This window comes from Entelurus aequoreus, linkage group LG12, assembly GCF_033978785.1.
Source record: "Entelurus aequoreus isolate RoL-2023_Sb linkage group LG12, RoL_Eaeq_v1.1, whole genome shotgun sequence".
In the NCBI taxonomy this organism is placed as follows: domain Eukaryota; kingdom Metazoa; phylum Chordata; class Actinopteri; order Syngnathiformes; family Syngnathidae; genus Entelurus; species Entelurus aequoreus.
In genome coordinates this window covers 64,626,200-64,648,110 of record NC_084742.1, presented here as the reverse complement: position 1 = coordinate 64,648,110, position 21,911 = coordinate 64,626,200, and the positions used below count along the sequence as shown (strand labels likewise).

The following is a 21,911-nucleotide window of genomic DNA, read 5'->3' as shown; positions in this document are numbered from 1 at the left end:
CAAAAGGGTTGTTTCTTTCTGTTATTAATATTCTGGTTCCTACATTATATATCAATATATATCAATACAGTCTGCAAGGGATACAGTCCGTAAGCACACATGATTGTGCGTGCTGCTGATCCACTAATAATACTAACCTTTAACAGTTAATTTTACAAATTTTCATTAATTACTAGTTTCTATGTAACTGTTTTTATATTGTTTTACTTTCTTTTTTATTCAGGAAAATGTTTTTAATTTATTTATCTTATTTTATTTGATTAATTTTTTAAAAAAGTACCTTATCTTCACCATACCTCGGTTGTCCAAATTAGGCATAATAATGTGTTAATTCCACGACTGTATATATATCGGTTGATATCGGTATCGGTTGATATCGGTATCGGTAATTAAAGAGTTGGACAATATCGGCATATCGGATATTGGCAAAAAGCCATTATCGGACATCCCTATTTTAAAGTGATATTTTTTAAGTAATAATTCATTATAACATAGATATTTAGTCTTTTTTTTTTTTTTTTTTAGCAATGGCAAAAAAATGAAAAATAAAGAAAGACAAAATAAAAAAAACAGCCTGCATGGCAGCTTTTGTGTCAACATTGCAACTTTTTCTTGTTAGATTTCACCTCATTCCACTTTTTTCAAATGTTTTTAAAATTTTTTGCAATATTATCAATTTTTGCAGAATGTGTGGCGAGCCGGTAAACAATTAGCTGCGGGCCGCAAACGGCCCCCGGGCCGCACTTTGGACACCCCTGGTGTATGAGCCATTTTTTTATGCCTCCACAACCTGTAGAAAGGGTGGTCCCCACAAGTCATGATTAGAGATGTCCGATAATATCGGTCTGCCGATATTATCGGCCGATAAATGCGTTAAAATGTAATATCGGAAATTATTGGTATCGGTTTTTTTTATTATCAGTATCGTTTTTTTTTTGTTTTTTTTATTAAATCCACAAACAAAACACAAGATACACTTACAATTAGTGCACCAACCCAAAAAACCTCCCTCCCCCATTTACACTCATTCACACAAAAGGGTTGTTTCTTTCTGTTATTAATATTCTGGTTCCTACATTATATATCAATATATATCAATACAGTCTGCAAGGGATACAGTCCGTAAGCACACATGATTGTGCGTGCTGCTGGTCCACTAATAATACTAACCTTTAACAGTTAATTTTACAAATTTTCATTAATTACTAGTTTCTATGTAACTGTTTTTATATTGTTTTACTTTCTTTTTTATTCAAGAAAATGTTTTTAATTTATTTATCTTATTTTATTTGATTCATTTTTTTTAAAAAAGTACCTTATTTTCACCATACCTGGTTGTCCAAATTAGACATAATAATGTGTTAATTCCACAACTGTATATATTGGTTGATATCGGTATCGGTTGATATCAGTATCGGTAATTAAAGAGTTGGACAATATCGGCATATCGGATATCGGCAAAAAGCCATTATCGGACATCCCTATTTTAAAGTGATATTTTTAAGTAATAATTCATTATAACATAGATTTTTAGTCTTTTTTTTTTTTATTTTTTTTTAGCAATGGCAAAAAAATGAAAAATAAACAAAGACAAAAGAAAAAAAAACAGCCTGCATGGCAGCTTTTGTGTCAACATTGCAACTTTTTCTTGTTAGATTTCACCTCATTCCACTTTTTTAAAATGTTTTTAAAATTTTTTGCAATATTATCAATTTTTGCAGAATGTGTGGCGAGCCGGTAAACAATTAGCTGCGGGCCGCAAACGGCCCCCGGGCCGCACTTTGGACACCCCTGGTGTATGAGCCATTTTTTTATGCCTCCACAACCTGTAGAAAGGGTGGTCCCCACAAGTCATGATTAGAGATAAATGCGTTAAAATGTAATATCGGAAATTATCGGTATCGGTTTTTTTATTATCAGTATCGTTTTTTGTTGTTGTTTTTTTTGTTTTTTTTAAAAAATTAAATCCACATAAAAAACACAAGATACACTTACAATTAGTGCACCAACCCAAAAAACCCCCCTCCCCCATTTACACTCATTCACACAAAAGGGTTGTTTCTTTCTGTTATTAATATTCTGGTTCCTACATTATATATCAATATATATCAATACAGTCTGCAAGGGATACAGTCCGTAAGCACACATGATTGTGCGTGCTGCTGCTCCACTAATAATACTAACCTTTAACAGTTAATTTTACAAATTTTCATTAATTACTAGTTTCTATGTAACTGTTTTTATATTGTTTTACTTTCTTTTTTATTCAAGAAAATGTTTTTAATTTATTTATCTTATTTTATTTGATTCATTTTTTTAAAAAAGTACCTTATCTTCACCATACCTGGTTGTCCAAATTAGGCATAATAATGTGTTAATTCCACGACTGTATATAGCGGTTGATATCGGTATCGGTTGATATCGGTATCGGTTGATATCGGTATCGGTAATTAAAGAGTTGGACAATATCTGCATATCGGATATCGGCAAAAAGCCATTATCGGACATCCCTATTTTAAAGTGATATTTTTTAAGTAATAATTCATTATAACATAGATTTTTAGTCTTTTTTTTTTTTTTTTAGCAATGGCAAAAAAATGAAAAATAAACAAAGACAAAAGAAAAAAAACAGCCTGCATGGCAGCTTTTGTGTCAACATTGCAACTTTTTCTTGTTAGATTTCACCTCATTCCACTTTTTTAAAATGTTTTTAAAATTTTGTGTAATATTATCAATTTATGCAGAATGTGTGGCGAGCCGGTAAACAATTAGCTGCGGGCCGCAAATGGCCCCCGGGCCGCACTTTGGACACCCCTGGTGTATGAGCCATTTTTTATGCCTCCACAACCTGTAGAAAGGGTGGTCCCCACAAGTCATGATTAGAGATGTCCGATAATATCGGTCTGCCGATATTATCGGCCGATAAATGCGTTAAAATGTAATATCTGAAATTATCGGTATCGGTTTTTTTTATTATCAGTATCGTTTTTTTGGTGTTTGTTTTTGTTTTTTTTGTTTTTTTTATTAAATCGACAAAAAAAACACAAGATACACTTACAATTAGTGCACCAACCCAAAAAAACTCCCTCCCCCCATTTACACTCATTCACACAAAAGGGTTGTTTCTTTCTGTTATTAATATTCTGCTTCCTACATTATATATCAATATATATTAATACAGTCTGCAAGGGATACAGTCCGTAAGCACACATGATTGTGCGTGCTGCTGGTCCACTAATAATACTAACCTTTAACAGTTAATTTTACAAATTTTCATTAATTACTAGTTTCTATGTAACTGTTTTTATATTGTTTTACTTTCTTTTTTATTCAAGAAAATGTTTTTAATTTATTTATCTTATTTTATTTGATTAATTTTTTTAAAAAAAGTACCTTATCTTCACCATACCTGGTTGTCCAAATTAGGCATAATAATGTGTTAATTCCACGACTGTATATATATCGGTTGATATCGGTATCGGTTGATATCGGTATCGGTAATTAAAGAGTTGGACAATATCGGCATATCGGATATCGGCAAAAAGCCATTATCGGACATCCCTATTTTAAAGTGATATTTTTTAAGTAATAATTCATTATAACAGATTTTTAGTCTTTTTTTTTTTTTTAGCAATGGCAAAAAAATGAAAAATAAAGAAAGACAAAAGAAAAAAACAGCCTGCATGGCAGCTTTTGTGTCAACTTTGCAACTTTTTCTTGTTAGATTTCACCTCATTCCACTTTTTTAAAATGTTTTTAAAATTTTTTGCAATATTATCAATTTTTGCAGAATGTGTGGCGAGCCGGTAAACAATTAGCTGCGGGCCGCAAATGGCCCCCGGGCCGCACTTTGGACACCCCTGGTGTATGAGCCATTTTTTTATGCCTCCACAACCTGTAGAAAGGGTGGTCCCCACAAGTCATGATTAGAGATGTCCGATAATATCGGTCTGCCGCTATTATCGTCCGATAAATGCGTTAAAATGTAATATCGGAAATTATCGGTATTGTTTTTTTTATTATCAGTATCGTTTTTTTTATTTTTTTATTTTTTTTTATTTTTATTAAATCCACAAAAAAAACACAAGATACACTTACAATTAGTGCACTAACACAAAAAACCTCCCTCCCCCATTTACACTCATTCACACAAAAGGGTTGTTTCTTTCTGTTATTAATATTCTGCTTCCTACATTATATATCAATATATATCAATACAGTCTGCAAGGGATACAGTCCGTAAGCACACATGATTGTGCGTGCTGCTGGTCCACTAATAATACTAACCTTTAACAGTTAATTTTACAAATTTTCATTAATTACTAGTTTCTATGTAACTGTTTTTATATTGTTTTACTTTCTTTTTTATTCAAGAAAATGTTTTTAATTTATTTATCTTATTTTATTTGATTCATTTTTAAAAAAAAGTACCTTATCTTCACCATACCTGGTTGTCCAAATTAGGCATAATAATGTGTTAATTCCACGACTGTATATATCGGTTGATATCGGTATCGGTTGATATCGGTATCTGTAATTAAAGAGTTGGACAATATCGGCATATCGGATATCGGCAAAAAGCCATTATCGGACATCCCTATTTTAAAGTGATATTTTTTAAGTAATAATTCATTATAACAGATTTTTAGTCTTTTTTTTTTTTTTAGCAATGGCAAAAAAATGAAAAATAAAGAAAGACAAAAGAAAAAAACAGCCTGCATGGCAGCTTTTGTGTCAACATTGCAACTTTTTCTTGTTAGATTTCACCTCATTCCACTTTTTTAAAATGTTTTTAAAATTTTTTGCAATATTATCAATTTTTGCAGAATGTGTGGCGAGCCGGTAAACAATTAGCTGCGGGCCGCAAACGGCCCCCGGTCCGCACTTTGGACACCCCTGGTGTATGAGCCATTTTTTTATGCCTCCACAACCTGTAGAAAGGGTGGTCCCCACAAGTCATGATTAGAGATGTCCGATAATATCGGTCTGCCGATATTATCGGCCGATAAATGTGTTGAAATGTAATATCGGAAATTATCGGTATCGGTTTTTTTTTATATCAGTATCGGGTTTTTTTGTTTTTTTTTTTAAAATTAAATCCACACAAAAAACATAAGATACACTTACAATTAGTGCACCAACCCAAAAAACCTCCCTCCCCCATTCACACTCATTCACACAAAAGGGTTGTTTCTTTCTGTTATTAATATTCTGCTTCCTACATTATATATCAATATATATCAATACAGTCTGCAAGGGATACAGTCCGTAAGCACACATGATTGTGTGTGCTGCTGGTCCACTAATAATACTAACCTTTAACAGTTAATTTTACACATTTTCATTAATTACTAGTTTCTATGTAACTGTTTTTATATTGTTTTACTTTCTTTTTTATTCAAGAAAATGTTTTTAATTTATTTATCTTATTTTATTTGATTCATTTTTTTAAAAAAGTACCTTATCTTCACCATACCTGGTTGTCCAAATTAGGCATAATAATGTGTTAATTCCACGACTGTATATATTGGTTGATATCGGTATCGGTAATTAAAGAGTTGGACAATATCGGCATATCGGATATCGGCAAAAAGCCATTATCGGACATCCCTAGTCATGATCAAAAACTTGTTCCCCATTCATTGTGTGTGTGTGTGTGTGTGCGTGTGCGTGTGCGTGTGCGTGTGTGTGTGTGTGTGTGTGTGTGTGTGTGTAAAGCGAGACTCACTCCTGCATAGAACATCTTGTTGCGGAAGCGACTATTAAACTTTTCCGGGTTGGCCTCTGAAAAAGACAACAATGGCAGAAGGAGAGAAGGCATGAGATATGAGATCATGTGGGAATAAAAGCAGGGTAAAAATAGGAAGGGTCAAAGTGAAGAGCGCAGCACGACAACACACTGAAATGGACTCCACTCACCTCTGGACTCGTGGAACTCCAGGGTGACGTGAGCGTCGAAGCCCAGGCTGAAGTAGTTGTTGAACACGTTTAGAGGCAGCTGAGGACAACACACACTGTGTGAGTGGGCAAAAGTCTCTCGCTCACACACACACACACACACACACACACACACACACACACACACACACACACACACACACACACCTGGTATGTTACATAACATTCATGCCACACTGCAAAAAGTCTGTGTTCAAAAACAAGAAAAAAAATATAGAAAAATTAGGGGTATTTTATAGCGGTGTGTGGGAAAAAATCGATTCGAATTCAAATCGCGATTCTCACGTTGTACGAGTCAGTATCGATTCTCATTTTTCAAAAATCGATTTTCTTTTTTTCAAAAATTTATTGATTATTTTATTAATTTTTTTTAAATTAATCAATCCAACAAAACAATATTATCAACAACAGTATCAATATTAGTTACAATTTCAACATAGCAGTGATTAAAAATCCCTCATTGACATTATCATTAGACATGTATAAAAAAAAAAAAAGAAAAGAACAATAGTGTGACAGTGGCTTACACTTGCATCACATCTCATAAGCTTGACAACACACTGTGTCCAATATTTTCACAAAGATAAAATAAGTCATATTTTTGGTTCATTTAATAGTTAAAACACATTTAAATTATTGCAATCAGTTGATAAAACATTGTCCTCTACAATTATAAAAGCTTTTTGCTCTGCTTGCATGTCAGCAGACTGGGGTAGATCCTGCTGAAATCTATGTATTGAATGAATAGACAATCCTTTTCAATCGGGAAAATTTCGTTTTTGAATCGAGAATCGCGTTGAATCGAAAAAAAAAAAATCGATATTGAATCGAATCGTGGGACACCCAAAGATTCGCAGCCCTAATATTTTACTTGAACTAAGGATAATTATCTGCCAATAGAACAATAAAATTTGGCTTGTCAAGACTTTCCAAAACGAGTAAAATTAGCTAACCTCAATGAACCCAAAAATAGCTTAAAATAATTATATTCTCACTAATAACAAGTGCACTTTTCTTGGTAGAAAAAACAAATATGAGACCTTTTTTCTCAATAAGTTGAAAAATATTCTTAAATGAAGTAAATGCTAGTGCCATTATCTTGACATAATGATATGCGCTCGGCATTACATTTCTTGAAACCAGCAAACTTACACTAAAAACTAGAGATGTCCGATATTATCGGCCGATAAATGCTTTAAAATGTAATATCAGAAATTATCAGTATCGTTTTTTTTTTTTTTAGTTTTTTTTAATTAAATCCACATAAAAAACACAAGATACACTTACAATTAGTGCACCAACCCAAAAAAACCTCCCTCCCCCATTTACACTCATTCACACAAAAGGGTTGTTTCTTTCTGTTATTAATATTCTGCTTCCTACATTATATATCAATATATATCAATACAGTCTGCAAGGGATACAGTCCGTAAGCGCACATGATTGTGCGTGCTGCTGCTCCACTAATAGTACTAACCTTTACCACTTCATTTGACTCATTTTCATTAATTACTAGTTTCTATGTAACTGTTTTTATATTGTTTTACTTTCTTTTTTATTCAAGAAAATGTTTTTTATTTATTTATCTTATTTTTTTTTTTTTTTAAAAGGACCTTATCTTCACCATACCTGGTTGTCCAAATTAGGCATAATAATGTGTTGATTCCACGACTGTATATATCAGTATCGGCTGATATCGGTATAAGTTGATATCGGTATCGGTAATTAAGAGTTGGACAATATCGGAATATCGCATATCGGCAAAAAAGCCATTATCGGACATCCCTAATTCCAACCATAACCAAGCATGCATCAATATAGCTCTTGTCTCAAAGTAGGTGTACTGTCACCACCTGTCACATCACCCCCTGACTTATTTGGAGTTTTTTGCTGTTTTCCTGTATGTAGTGTTTTAGTTCTTGTTTTACGCTTCTATTTTTGTTGTTGATTGTCATGTCATTTACGGATGTACTTTGTGGACGCCGTCTGCTCCACACGCTGTAAGTCTTTGCTGTCGTCCAGCATTCTGATTGACTGATTGGTTGAAACTTTTATTAGTAGATTGCACAGTACAGTACAAATTCCGTACAATTGACCACTAAATGGTAACACCCGAATACGTTTTTCAACTTGTTTAAGTCGGGGTCCACGTAAATCAATTCATGGTTCTGTTTTTGTTTACTTTGCAGCCAGTTCAGTTTTAGTTTTGCATAGCCTTCCCTAAGCTTCAATGCCTTTTCTTAGGGGCACTCACCTTTTGTTTATTTTTGGTTTAAGCATTAGACACCTTTTTACCTGCAAACCACTGTCGTCGTTCCCGACATCTCCAAAGCAAATAGCTACCTGCTGCCACCTACTGATATGGAAGAGTATTACACGGTTACTCTGCCGAGCTCTAGACAGTACAGACTAGGGCTGCGTATCTTTGGGTGTCCCACGATTCGATTCAATATCAATTCTTGGGGTCACGATTCGATTCTAAATCGATTTTTTAGATTGGACGCGATTCTCAATTCAAAAACGATATTTTACCGATTCAAAAGGATTGTTTATTCATTCAATACATAGATTTCAGCAGGATCTACCCCAGTCTGATGACATCTTCACCATACCCGGTTGTCCAAATTAGGCATTATAATGTGTTAGTTCCACGACTGTATACATCAGTATCGGTTGATATCGGTATCGGTAATTAAGAGTTGGACAATATCGGAATATTGGCAAAAAAGCCATTATCGGACATCCCTACTAAAAATTAGTTTATTTTTCTTAATGAAAAAGCAACAAGGCAAGCGCTTGTTACTCTCGGGGTCTCCTAGCCGCTCAGGCAAATCATATGGTCTAAAAATGCATTTTCCCATCGACAACATGACATCATCGCGCCTTATAGTGCGGAAAATACGGTACTTTGAAAAAGCAGTTTTATACTTGTGAGTGTTGATGACACAGCTTTGCAACAGTTGATATTCTAGTTTCAAGCATGTTTTACTCAATATAGCTCATCAAATCTCAGCAACAAGCTGGAATATCTTACTAAGACCATTTAGGACTAAAACACTTCAAACAAGTAAAACACTCTAACATAAAATCTGCTTAGTGCGGGGGTCGGCAACATGCGGCTCTTTAGCTCTGAAGCTTTTTCAAAAATGTACGAAAAATGGACAAATATATTTTTTGTGTTAATATGGTTTCTGTAGGAGGACAAACATGACACAAACCTCCCTAATTGTTATAAATCACATTGTTTATATGAAACATGCTTCACTGATTCGAGTATTTGGCGAGCGCCGTTTTGTCCTACTCATTTTGGCGGTCCTTGAACTCACCGTAGTTTGTTTACATCAGGGGTGTCCAAACTTTTCCCACTGAGGGCCGTACACGGAAAAATTTAAGCATGCGGGGGCCATTTTGATATTTTTCATTTTCAAACCTTGACAAAATATATGGATTTTTTATTTATTTATTTTTTTTAACCTTTAGGGCTCCCGGGGACTATAAAGGGTCTCAGTCATTAAACTGTTAAAAATAAGTCAAATTATTATTATTTTTATTTATTTAACGCTTACAGTAAATCTCTATATCAACTTGAGGTTGATATAAAGTAAAAAAAAAAAAGAAGTTTTCCGTCAAAAACAACTTTGTTTTTTATAGTAAAACTGAAATATGCAGTATTTTGTAATTAGAGCCTTAAAAGATCAATAATGCAGGACACCATTGATTTTGAGTCTTTAATATTTTTGAGTAATCGCAGTGAAAAGTTAAATAAAATCCTACTAAATATATTTGGGATCCAAAAGGTCCCCCACTCATAAAGTGATACATTTTTATTTTTTTTTTTTTTACTTTTAACACTTAAATTACAGTATCAACTTCAGATATATCTGTCCATTTTACGTTTGAACTATTATTTTGTTTGTTTTATGCTCTTTTGTCAAATAAAACCTTGATGTTTTTATATGGCAACCACACAATATATGCAATATTTTTTCCACATAAAAGCATTTTAAAGTGATATTTTTTAAGTAATAATTCATTATAACATAGATTTTTAGTCTTTTTATTTTTTTTGAGCAATGGCAAAAAAAAGAAAAATAAACAAAGACAAAAGAAAAAAAACAGCCTGCATGGCAGCTTAACTTTTTCTTGTTAGATTTCACCTCATTCCACTTTTTTAAAATGTTTTTTACATTTTTGCAATATTATCAATTTTGCAATCTTTGCAGAATGTGTGGCGGGCCGGTAAACAATTAGCTGGGGGCCGCAAATGGCCCCCGGGGCCGCACTTTGGACACCCCTGCTTTACATGTATAACTTTCTTCGACTTTCTAGGACCTTTATTATGCCACTTCTTTTTCTGCCTCATTTTGTCCACCAAACTTTTAACGTTGTGCGTGAATGCACAAAGGTGAGTTTTGTTGATGTTGACTTGTGTGGAGTGCTAATCAGACATATTTGGTCACTGCATTAATGCAAGCTAATCGATGCTAACATGCTATTTAGGCTAGCTACATGTACATATTGCATCATTATGCCTCATTTGTAGCTATATTTGAGCTCATTTAGTTTCCTTTAAGTCCTCCTAATTCAATATTCAATCTTACTTACATTTCAGTTTTTGCAGCGTACATATTATTCAGTCCGCTCCTTATTTGAACTTCAATGTGAAATATTCAAAGTGTCCCTAATTCTTTGTCCATCCCCATACTGACCTTCTGCGTGCCGTCCTCTGGCTGGACGGCGCTCTTCTCCACGTGGAGGTTCCACCTGTCCAGCTGCACCACCGAGCCGTCCTCCACGTGACACAGGACCTTGGACACCGGCTCGTCCGTGTAGCCCTGCAGAGGGAAGCGGAAGAAAAAAAACAACTGATGAGATGAATGCGCAGGATGCCTCGTCAATCTCACTTCCTGTCCTCCACCCTTTACTACGTTAAGCGTCTCCGCTGGCGTCACCACGCACACGTGTGCACACTAGGGTGGTGCGGTGGTGTAGTACCGCAGTACTAATGAATCATATTCGGTACTATACTCTGTCACGTCGTGACATTGCTGGTTTTACGAGCAGAGGAGCATGTTGGGCAGCGCACACGCACAGAGTACTTACAAGCAGACACGGTGTGTAGACAGAAAAGGGAGAATGGACGCATTTTGGTGTGAAAAGTAAAGATAAAGGTGAAGTTATAACACTGAAACACCCTCAGAAAGAGGTGCTTTAAGACAGCGGCTAACATCCATCCACTTCTAAATCACTAATCCTTGTCTCCATGGCGACAAATAAAGTAAGTTTCTTACAAGTAGCATTATCACTGGAGGACGAGGAATAGCTAAACATGCTTCACTACACACCGTAGGAGGATACAATAGCTAGCTCACCGGCGTCACAATGTAAACAAACGCCATGGGTGGATCTACACCTGACATCCACTGTAATGATACCAGGAGTGTATGTCGTCGATACTACTATGATTGCATCGATATTTTTTAGCATCACAAAATATTTTTTCGTTTTTTTTAAAATTCATATTATGTTTAGAAAGTGAGTAAATACGTCCCTGGACACATGAGGACTTTGAATATGACCAATGTATGAGCCTGTAACTACTTGGTATCACATCGATACCTAAAGTTGTGGTATCATCCAAAACTAATGTAAAGTATGAAATAAGAGAAGAATAAGTGATTATTACATGTTAACAGAAGTGTAGATGGAACATGTTAAAAGAGAAAGTAAGCATATATTAACAGTAAATGAACAAGTAGATTAATAATTCATTTTTACAGTTTGTCCCTCATATTGTTGACAAAATAATAGAACGATAAATGACACAATATGTTACTGCATACGTCAGCAGACTAATTAGGAGTAGGGATGTCCGATAATATCGGACTGCCGATATTATCGACCGATAAATGCTTTAAAATGTGACATCAGAAATTATCGGTATCGGTTTCAAAAAGTTTAAATGTATGACTTTTTAAAAGGCCGCTGTGTACACGGACGTAGGGAGAAGTACAGAGCGCCAATAAACCTTAAAGACACTGCCTTCGCGTGCCGGCCCAGTCACATAATATCTACGGCTTTTCACACACACAAGTGAATGCAACGCATTCTTGGGTCAACAGCCATACAGGTCACACTAAGGGTGACCGTATAAACAACTTTAACACTGTTACAAATATGTGCCACACTGTGAACCCACACCAAACAAGAATGACAAACACATTTCGGGAGAACATCCGCACCGTAACACTACATAAACACAACAGAACAAATACCCAGAACCCCTTGCAGCACTAACTCTTCCGGGACGCTACAATATACGCCCCCCGCCCACCTCAACCTCCTCATCATCTCTCAGGGAGAGCATGTCCCAAATTCCAAGCTGCTGTTTTGAGGCATGTTAAATAAATAATGCACTTTGTGACTTCAATAATAAATATGGCAGTGCCATGTTGGCATTTTTTTTACATAACTTGAGTTGATTTATTTTGGAAAACCTTGTTACATTGTTTAATGCATCCAGCGGGGCATCACAACAACATTAGGCATAATAATGTGTTAATTCCACCACTGTATATATATCGGTTTCGGTTGATATCGGAATCTGTAATTAAGAGTTGGACAATATCGGAATATCGGATATCGGCAAAAAAGCCATTATCGGACATCTCTAATTAGGAGTCTTTGTTTGTTTACTTACTACTAAAAGACAAGTTGTCTAGTAGGTTCACTATTTTATTTAAGGACTAAATGACAATAATAAACATATGTTTCATGTACACTAAGATTTGTTGTTAAAATAAAGCCAATGACATTTTTTGTGGTCCCTTTTATTTAGAAAAGTATCGAAAAGTACCGAAAAGTATCAAAATACATTTTGTAAAGGTACCAAAATATTGGTATCCGTACAACACTAGTGCGCGTACACACACACACACACACATGAAAAAGATGGGAGTGCCTTGAAAATCATTTTTTTCTTTAAAAAAAAATGTCTTGAAAATCAACTTTTACCTTGAAAATCATTTTTTGTCATGAAAATCAACTTTTACCTTGAAAATCATTTTTTGTCATGAAAATCAACTTTTACCTTGAAAATCATTTTTTTCTTGAACATTTTTTTTTTGTCTTGAAAATCAACTTTTGCCTTGAAAATCTTTTTTTTCTTTAAAAAAAATTTTTTGTCTTGAAAATAACTTTTACCTTGAAAATAATTTTTTGTAATGAAAATCAACTTTTACTTTGAAAATCATTTTTTTCTTTAAGAAAAATTTTTTGTCTTGAAAATCAGCTTTTACCTTGGAAATTATTTTTTGTCATGAAAATCAACTTTTACCCTGAAAATCATTTTCTTTCTTTAAAAAAAATGTCTTGAAAATCAACTTTTACCTTGAAAATCATTTTTTGTCAAGAAAATCAACTTTACCTTGAAAACCTTTTTTTCTTGAAAAAAAAAAATTTGTCTTGAAAATCTACTTTTACCTTGAATTTTTTTTTTTTCCATGAAAATCAACTTATACCTTGAAAATCATTTTTTTCTTTAAAAACATTTTTTTGTCTGAAAATCAACTTTTACCTTGAAAATAATTTTTTGTCGTGAAAATCAAATTTTACCTTGAAAATCATTTTTTTCTTTAAAAAAAAATGTGTCTTGAAAATCAGCTTTTACCTTGAAAATCATTTTTTGTCATGAAAATCAACTTTGACCTTGAAAATCATTTTTTTCTTGAAAATTTTTTTTTTTGTCTTGAAAATCAACTTTTGCCTTGAAAATCTTTTTTTTCTTTAAAAAAAAATTTTTGTCTTGAAAATAACTTTTACCTTGAAAATCATTTTTTGTAATGAAAATCAACTTTTACTTTGAAAATCATTTTTTTCTTTAAGAAAAAATTTTTGTCTTGAAAATCAGCTTTTACCTTGAAAATTATTTTTTGTCATGAAAATCAACTTTTACCTTGAAAATCATTTTCTTTCTTTAAAAAAAATGTCTTGAAAATCAACTTTTACCTTGAAAATCATTTTTTGTCAAGAAAATCAACTTTACCTTGAAAACCTTTTTTTCTTGAAAAAAAAATTTTGTCTTGAAAATCTACTTTTACCTTGAAATTTTTTTTTTTCATGAAAATCAACTTATACCTTGAAAATCATTTTTTTCTTTAAAAACAATTTTTTTGTCTGAAAATCAACTTTTACCTTGAAAATAATTTTTTGTCATGAAAATCAACTTTTACCTTGAAAATCATTTTTTTCTTTTAAAAAAAATGTGTCTTGAAAATCAGCTTTTACCTTGAAAATATTTTTTTGTCATGAAAATCAACTTTTACCTTGAAAATAATTATTTTCTTTAAAAAAAAATGTTGTCTTGAAAATCAACTTTTACCTTGAAAATCATTTTTTGTCATGAAAAGCAGCTTTTACCTTGAAAATCATTTGTTGTCATGAAAATCAGCTTTTACCTTGAAAATTATTTTTTGTCATGAAAATCAACTTTTACCTTGAAAATCATTTTCTTTCTTTAAAAAAAATGTCTTGAAAATCAACTTTTACCTTGAAAATCATTTTTTGTCAAGAAAATCTACTTTACCTGGAAAACCTTTTTTTCTTGAAAAAAAAAATTTTGTCTTGAAAATCTACTTTTACCTTGAAAATTTTTTTCTTTTCATGAAAATCAACTTATACCTTGAAAATCATTTTTTTCTTTAAAAACAATTTTTTTGTCTGAAAATCAACTTTTACCTTGAAAATAATTTTTTGTCATGAAAATCAACTTTTACCTTGAAAATCATTTTTTTCTTTAAAAAAAAAATGTGTCTTGAAAATCAGCTTTTACCTTGAAAATAATTTTTTGTCATGAAAATCAACTTTTACCTTGAAAATAATTATTTTCTTTAAAAAAAAATGTTGTCTTGAAAATCAACTTTTACCTTGAAAATCATTTTTTGTCATGAAAATCAACTTTTACCTTGAAAATCATTTTTTTCTTTAAAAACATTTTTTTGTCTGAAAATCAACTTTTACCTTGAAAATAATTTTTTTTCATGAAAATCAACTTATACCTTGAAAATCATTTTTTTCTTTAAAAACATTTTTTGTCTGAAAATCAAGTTTTACCTTGAAAATAATTTTTTGTCATGAAAATCAACTTTTACCTTGAAAATCATTTTTTTCTTTAAAAAAAAATGTCTTGAAAATCAGCTTTTACCTTGAAAATAATTTTTTGTCATGAAAATCAACTTTTACCTTGAAAATAATTATTTTCTTTAAAAAAAAATGTTGTCTTGAAAATCAACTTTTACCTTGAAAATCATTTTTTGTCATGAAAATCAACTTTTACCTTGAAAATCATTTTTTGTCATGAAAATCAGCTTTTACCTTGAAAATCATTTTTTTGTCATGAAAATCAACTTTTACCTTGAAAATCATTTTTTTCTTAAAAAAAAAAAAGTGTCTTGAAAATCTGAAAAGAACCCCGACAATGACGCACAATCCAAAGTAAAATGTAGACAAGTGACACTTCATGTGGTGCACAGGTGGAGTGCAGGGGACGGACGGGATGCACAGGAAGAAGGCTCTTGCAAACTTCCTGGAATGTGGGCGAGGCATTTTGCAGCTCCATATGTGCACAAAAGTACCGAGACGGAGACACCCAAAGGAAGTGAAACAAAACATTAAAAGTGTCAAAAGTGTCCTCTACAGCAGTGTTTTTCATCCTTTTCTGAGCCGAGGGACATTTTTTTCATTGAAAAAATTCTGAGGCACACCACCAGCAGGAAACATTAAAAAATGAAACCCAACAGCTCACAATTGTTTGATATGAATTCCAACTAGAGATGTCCGATAATTTTGGCCTGCCGATGTTATCGGCCAATAAATGCTTTAAAATGTAATATCGGAAATTATTGGTATCGTTTTTTTTATTATCGGTATCTTTTTTTAATTTTTTTTAAAAATTTTTTTATTAAATCAACATAAAAAACACAAGATACACTTACAATTAGTGCACCAAACCACAAAACCTCCCTCCCCCATTTACACTCATTCACACAAAAGGGTTGTTTCCTTTTGTTATTAATATTCTGGTTTATATTTACATCTAACACAATTTCCCAACGGGGTTTGTAAAAAAAAATTAGATTTTTTTCCACCATCTTTTCCATTTTCATATATTTTTGAAAAAGCTCCAGGGAGCCACCAGGGCGGCGCTAAAGACCCGCATGCGGCTCGAGAGCCGCAGGTTGCCGACCCCCGCTCCAGGAACTCTTCATGGTACGATCACGCAAATTTAACCAACCCCCATGAATAATGCGCAACATTTGTCCAATGTACAAAACCTCCCAGCATATTGTGGCTAATCAGCGTCATTTTCACCACTCCAATTTGTCTTTGAGGGGTGTACAAACGCATCGTCAGCGGTCGAATATAAACTGGCTTTCACTTGCTGCCGTGAGCTCAAAAACGATGTCTGTTTAATGGACGCCCCTGCTTATTTCAGCGAGACAATGCGAGGCCACATTCTGCACGTGTTACAACAGCGTGGCTTCGTAGTTGTTACGTGTGGGTCGCATTAGAGTGAACTTTCATCTGAAACTCGACAGTCTATTCTTGTTCTTAGAAATGAAGGCTATTCCACAAAATTGTTTGGGTGACCCCAAACTTTTGAACGGTAGTGTAGCTCTCTGATTAGTGGTCGACAGCAGGTGGGCGTGCCGACCACTAACCAGAGGCAGGTGAACCCAATGAATCCCCATGGAAACCAAAACAAACCCAGAGGTGCACAAAACAGGAACTAAGGGAGTCCAAAACTAACAGAACATAACTAAACAAAACATGATCCGGGCCACGGATCATGACTAGAGATGTCCGATATATGCGTTAAAATGTAATATCGGAAATTATCAGTATCGGTTATTTTATTATCGGTATCGTTTTTTTATTTTTATTTTTTATTAAATCAACATAAAAAACACAAGATACACTTACAATTAGTGCACCGACCCAAAAAACCTCCCTCCCCCATTCACACTCATTCACACAAAAGGGTTGTTTCTTTCTGTCATCAATATTCTGGTTCCTACATTATATATCAATATATATCAATACAGTCTGCAAGGGATACAGTCCGTAAGCACACATAATTGTGCGTGCTGCTGCTCCACTAATAGTACTAACCTTTAACAGTTAATTTTACTAATTTTCATTCATTACTAGTTTCTATGTAACTATTTTTATATTGTTTTACTTTCTTTTTTATTCAAGAAAATGTTTTTAATTTATTTATCTTATTTTACTAATTAAAAAAAAAAAAGTACCTTATCTTCACCATACCTGGTTGTCCAAATTAGGCATAACAATGTGTTAATTCCACGACTGCATATATCGGTTGATATCGGTATCGGTTGATATCGGTATCGGTAATTAAAGAGTTGGACAATATCGGAATATCGGATATCGGCAAAAAGCCATAATCATGACAGTAGTAAAAGAGTGCGGGTACTAGACTGGCCTGCCTGTAGTCCAGACCTGTCTCCCATTGAAAATGTGTGGTGCATTATGAAGCCTAAAATATGAGAAGGGAGACTGTTGAACAACTTAAGCTGTACATCAAGCAAGAATGGGAAAGAATTCCACTTCAAAAATGTGTCTCCTCAGTTCCCAAACCTTTACTGGGTGTTGTTAAAAGGAAAGGCCATGTAACACAGTGGTAAAAATGCCCCTGTGACAATTTTTTTGCAATGTGTTGCTGCCATTAAATTCTAAGTTAATGATTATTTGCAAAAAAATGTAAATTTCTCAGTGTGAACATGAAATATCTTGTCTTTGCAGTCTATTCAATTGAATATAAGTTGAAAAGGATTTGTTGTATTCTCTTTTTATTTACCATTTACACAACGTGACAACTTCACTGCTTTCGGGTTTAGTACACGGAAAATGATCTTTCACACAAAATAGTAATTATTCAAGTCTATGCATTCTCTGCTTGTGCTAGATCCACCATTATTCGACTTGAATAAATAAATCAAGGTTAGGAACTCACCCCACCCCAGTTGAGCGTCCTGGCGAGGTCATTTCCTGTTCCCAGAGGAAGTACGGCCACCGGTGGCTGGGGGGTCATCTGTAGCTCGTCCAACGTGGACAGGATCCATCCCACCTACACTTAAGAGAACAGCGAGACACACGAACGCAGCGTGAGGCCGCAGGTATTCAGCGACAGACGACGCCGCACTGCAAAAACTGAAATCTAAGTAAGATGAAATATCTCAAATAAGGGTGATATTTGCTTATAAGTATGTTAGAGTGTTTTACTTGTTTTAAGTGTTTTGGTCCTAAATGATCTCAGTAAGATATTACAGCTTGTTGCTGAGATTTTACGACCTATATTGAGTAGAGATGTCCGATAATATTGGCCTGCCGATATTATCGGCCGATAAATGCTTTAAAATGTAATATTGGAAATTATCCGAATCTTTTTTTATTTTTCTATTTTTTTATTAAATCAACATAAAAAACACAAGATACTTACAATTAGTGCACCAACCCAAAAAACCTCCCTCCCCCATTTACACTCATTCACACAAAAGGGTTGTTTCTTTCTGTTATTAATATTCTGCTTCCTACATTATATATCAATATATATCAATACAGTCTGCAAGGGATACAGTCCGTAAGCACACATGATTGTGCGTGCTGCTGCTCCACTAATAGTACTAACCTTTAACACTTCATTTGACTTATTTTCATTCATTACTAGTTTCTATGTAACTGTTTTTATATTGTTTTACTTTATTTTTTATTCAAGAAAATGTTTTTAATTTAATTATCTTATTAATTTTTTAAAAAAGGACCTTATCTCCACCATACCTGGTTGTCCAAGTTAGGCATAATAATGTGTTAATTCCACGACTGTATATATCGGTATCAGTATCGGTTGATATCGGTATCGGTAATTAGGAGTTGGACAATATCAGAATATCGAATGTCGGCAAAAAGCTATTATCGGACATCCCTAATATTGAGTAAAACATGCTTGAAACTATTTTTGTCCAAAACACACCCAGCAATGGTGCACAGGAAGGCGGGGAAGAAGAGGTGAAAAGGTGGCCAAAATGGTCAAAAGATCCAATTTTGTCCAAAATACCTCCCCGGGTTGCAGTCTCACGAGTCCCGCCGCCAGCCGCACAAGTCCTGAGATGCAAAAAATTGTCCAAAACGCACTCAGCAAAGTCCCACGGGACGTGGGGGAGAAAAGTGAGAAAAGTCGTCAAAAGTCCCCAAAAATGTTCAAAATACCTACCCAGGTCCGAGTCCCACAAGTCCCGCCGCCGGCCGCACAAGTCCCGGGATGCCCAAAATGTCCATAACACACCCAGCCGAGTCCCACGGGGATGGGCGATAAAAGTTGGAAAAGTCGGCAAAAGTCCCAAAAATGTTCAAAATACCTACCCAGGTTCAAGTCCCACATGGAGTGCCACAAGTCTTAAGACTTGTGGCACTCGAACCCGGGTGTGATTTTTGAACATTTTACTGACTTTTCTCACTTTTCTCCCCGCCTTCCCTTGGGACTTTGTTGGGCGCGTTTTGGGCATCCTGGCCGGCGGCGGGACTTGTGGGATAAAAGTTGGAAAAGTCGGCAAAAGTCCCAAAAATGTTCAAAATACCTACCCAGGTTGGAGTGCCACAAGTCTTAAGACTTGAACCCGGGTGTGATTTTTGAACATTTTACCGACTTTTCTCACTTTTCTCCCCGCCTTCCCGTGGGACTTTGCTGGGCGCGTTTTGGACATTTTGGGCATCCTGGCCGGCGGCGGGACTTGTGGGACTCGAACCTGGGTAGGTATTTTGAACATTTTTGGGACTTTTGCCGACTTTTCCAAGAATAGAAATCCCATAGGGGTGCTGAAAGGATGGTCAGCGCCTGAGAGCTGCGGCCTACCATCATGACCTCGCACTCCCTTCCCTTTGTTTGTCTAATCTTGAACGGGTTTGTGCTGAAAACAAAGTTTTGTTGTACTTGTGCAATGACAATAAAGACCTATCTATCTATCTATCTATCTATCTATCTATCTATCTATCTATCTATCTATCTATCTATCTATCTATCTATCTATCTATCTATCTATCTATCTATCTATCTATCTATCTATCTATCTATCTAATATACTTATTTTAAGGTATTTTTGGGTTCATTGAGGTTAGCTAATTTTACTTGTTTTGGAAAGTCTTGACAAGCCAAATGTTCTTGTTCTATTGGCAGATAATTTTGCTTAGTTCAAATACAATACCCCTAATTTTTGTATCTTTTTTTCTTGTTTTTGAACACTGACTTCATGCAGTGTGGCGAGGGGAACTTTACCGTGCCGTCTCCTCCGCAGGCGAGGATCCTCAGGTTTGGCACTTTCCGATACAACTCCAACCTGAGGGGTTGGAAAGGTGTAAAAAGCAGAGAGGCCTGGTTGAGGAGTAAAAGAGGCAGAGCTGAGTGGGTGTAATTGGTCCATGTTGGAGGAAAATTGCTCATTTAATGACGGATTGTGCATAGTTGAGTAAAAAATAATAAGCACGAGCGAAGGATCAAGCGATGATGATAGTGTTTGTGATGATAGCGCCGCATACTCACGCCTCTCGAAGGCCGCCCTGAGACAGGTCAAAGACTTGCCGCGGGTTCAAGATCCACATGAACATCTGGAGCACTTTGGCGCCCTGCAGGCAGCAAGCAGTTAATGTCGTCTGATGTGACATGGAACTAAGTGGAGGTTCCGTGGAATTCTATTGCCCTTCAACATGCAAACATGTGCAGCAAAATTGGAACTCAGCGGCCAGGAAAAGGAAAAAATACATGTACAAAAACCCAAAAGCGGGGAAGTTGTCATGTTGTGTAAATGGTAAATAAAAAGAGAATACAATGATTTGCAAATCCTTTTCAACTTATATTCAATTGAATAGACTGCAAAGACAAGATATTTCATGTTCACACTGAGAAACTTCTTTTTTTTTTGTTGCAAATAATCAATAACTTATAATTTAATGGCAGCAACACATTGCAAAAAAGTTGTCACAGGGGCATTTTTACCACTGTGTTACATGGCCTTTCCTTTTAACAACACTCAGTAAAGGTTTGGGAACTGAGGAGACACATTTTTGAAGTGGAATTCTTTCCCATTCTTGCTTGATGTACAGCTTAAGTTGTTCAACAGTCTCCCTCCTCATATTTTAGGCTTAATAATGCACCACACATTTTCAATGGGAGACAGGTCTGGACTACAGGCAGGCCAGTCTAGTACCCGCACTCTTTTACTACGAAGCCACGCTGTTGTAACACGTGGCTTGGCATTGTCTTGTTGAAATAAGCAGGGGCGTCCATGATAACGTTGCTTGGATGGCAACATATGTTGCTCCAAAAGCTGTATGTACCTTTCAGCATTAATGGTGCCTTCACAGATGTGTAAGTTACCCATGTCTTGGGTACTAATACAACCCCATACCATCACACATGCTGCCTTTTACACTCTGACCCTAGAACAATCCGGATGGTTCTTTTCCTCTTTGGTCCGGAGGACACGACGTCCACAGTTTCCAAAAACAATTCGAAATGTGGACTCGTCAGACCACAGAACACTTTTCCACTTTGTATCAGTCCATCTTAGATGAGCTCGGGCCCAGCGAAGCCGGCGGCGTTTCTGGGTGTTGTTGATAAATGGCTTTGGTTTTGCATAGTAGAGTTTTAACTTGCACTTACAGATGTAGCGACCAACTGTAGTTACTGACAGAGGTTTTCTGAAGTGTTCCTGAGCCCATGTGGTGATATCCTTTACACACCGATGTCGCTTTTTGATGCAGTACCGCCTGAGGGATCGAAGGTCCATAATATCATGGCTTACGTGCAGTGATTTCTCCAGATTCTCTGAACCTTTTGATGATATTACGGAGCGTAGATGGTGAAATCCCTAAATTCCTTG

At 35.0% G+C, this 21,911-nt stretch overlaps 1 protein-coding gene across 10 annotated transcripts in view; it reads right to left on the bottom strand.

The window, feature by feature from the left end:
• The window catches only part of dgki (diacylglycerol kinase, iota), a 195,921-nt gene that overhangs the window by 47,948 nt on the left and 126,062 nt on the right, over positions 1–21,911 (bottom strand). For all 10 annotated transcript variants that reach the window (XM_062066447.1, XM_062066438.1, XM_062066443.1 and 7 more), the window contains exons 11-16: positions 20,573–20,655; positions 20,309–20,369; positions 17,993–18,106; positions 10,668–10,793; positions 5,920–5,998; positions 5,729–5,784 (exon numbers count right to left, since the gene is read on the bottom strand). In XM_062066447.1, the coding sequence (XP_061922431.1) occupies positions 5,729–5,784; positions 5,920–5,998; positions 10,668–10,793; positions 17,993–18,106; positions 20,309–20,369; positions 20,573–20,655 (519 nt within the window). The remainder of the gene's footprint in view (positions 1–5,728; positions 5,785–5,919; positions 5,999–10,667; positions 10,794–17,992; positions 18,107–20,308; positions 20,370–20,572; positions 20,656–21,911) is intronic.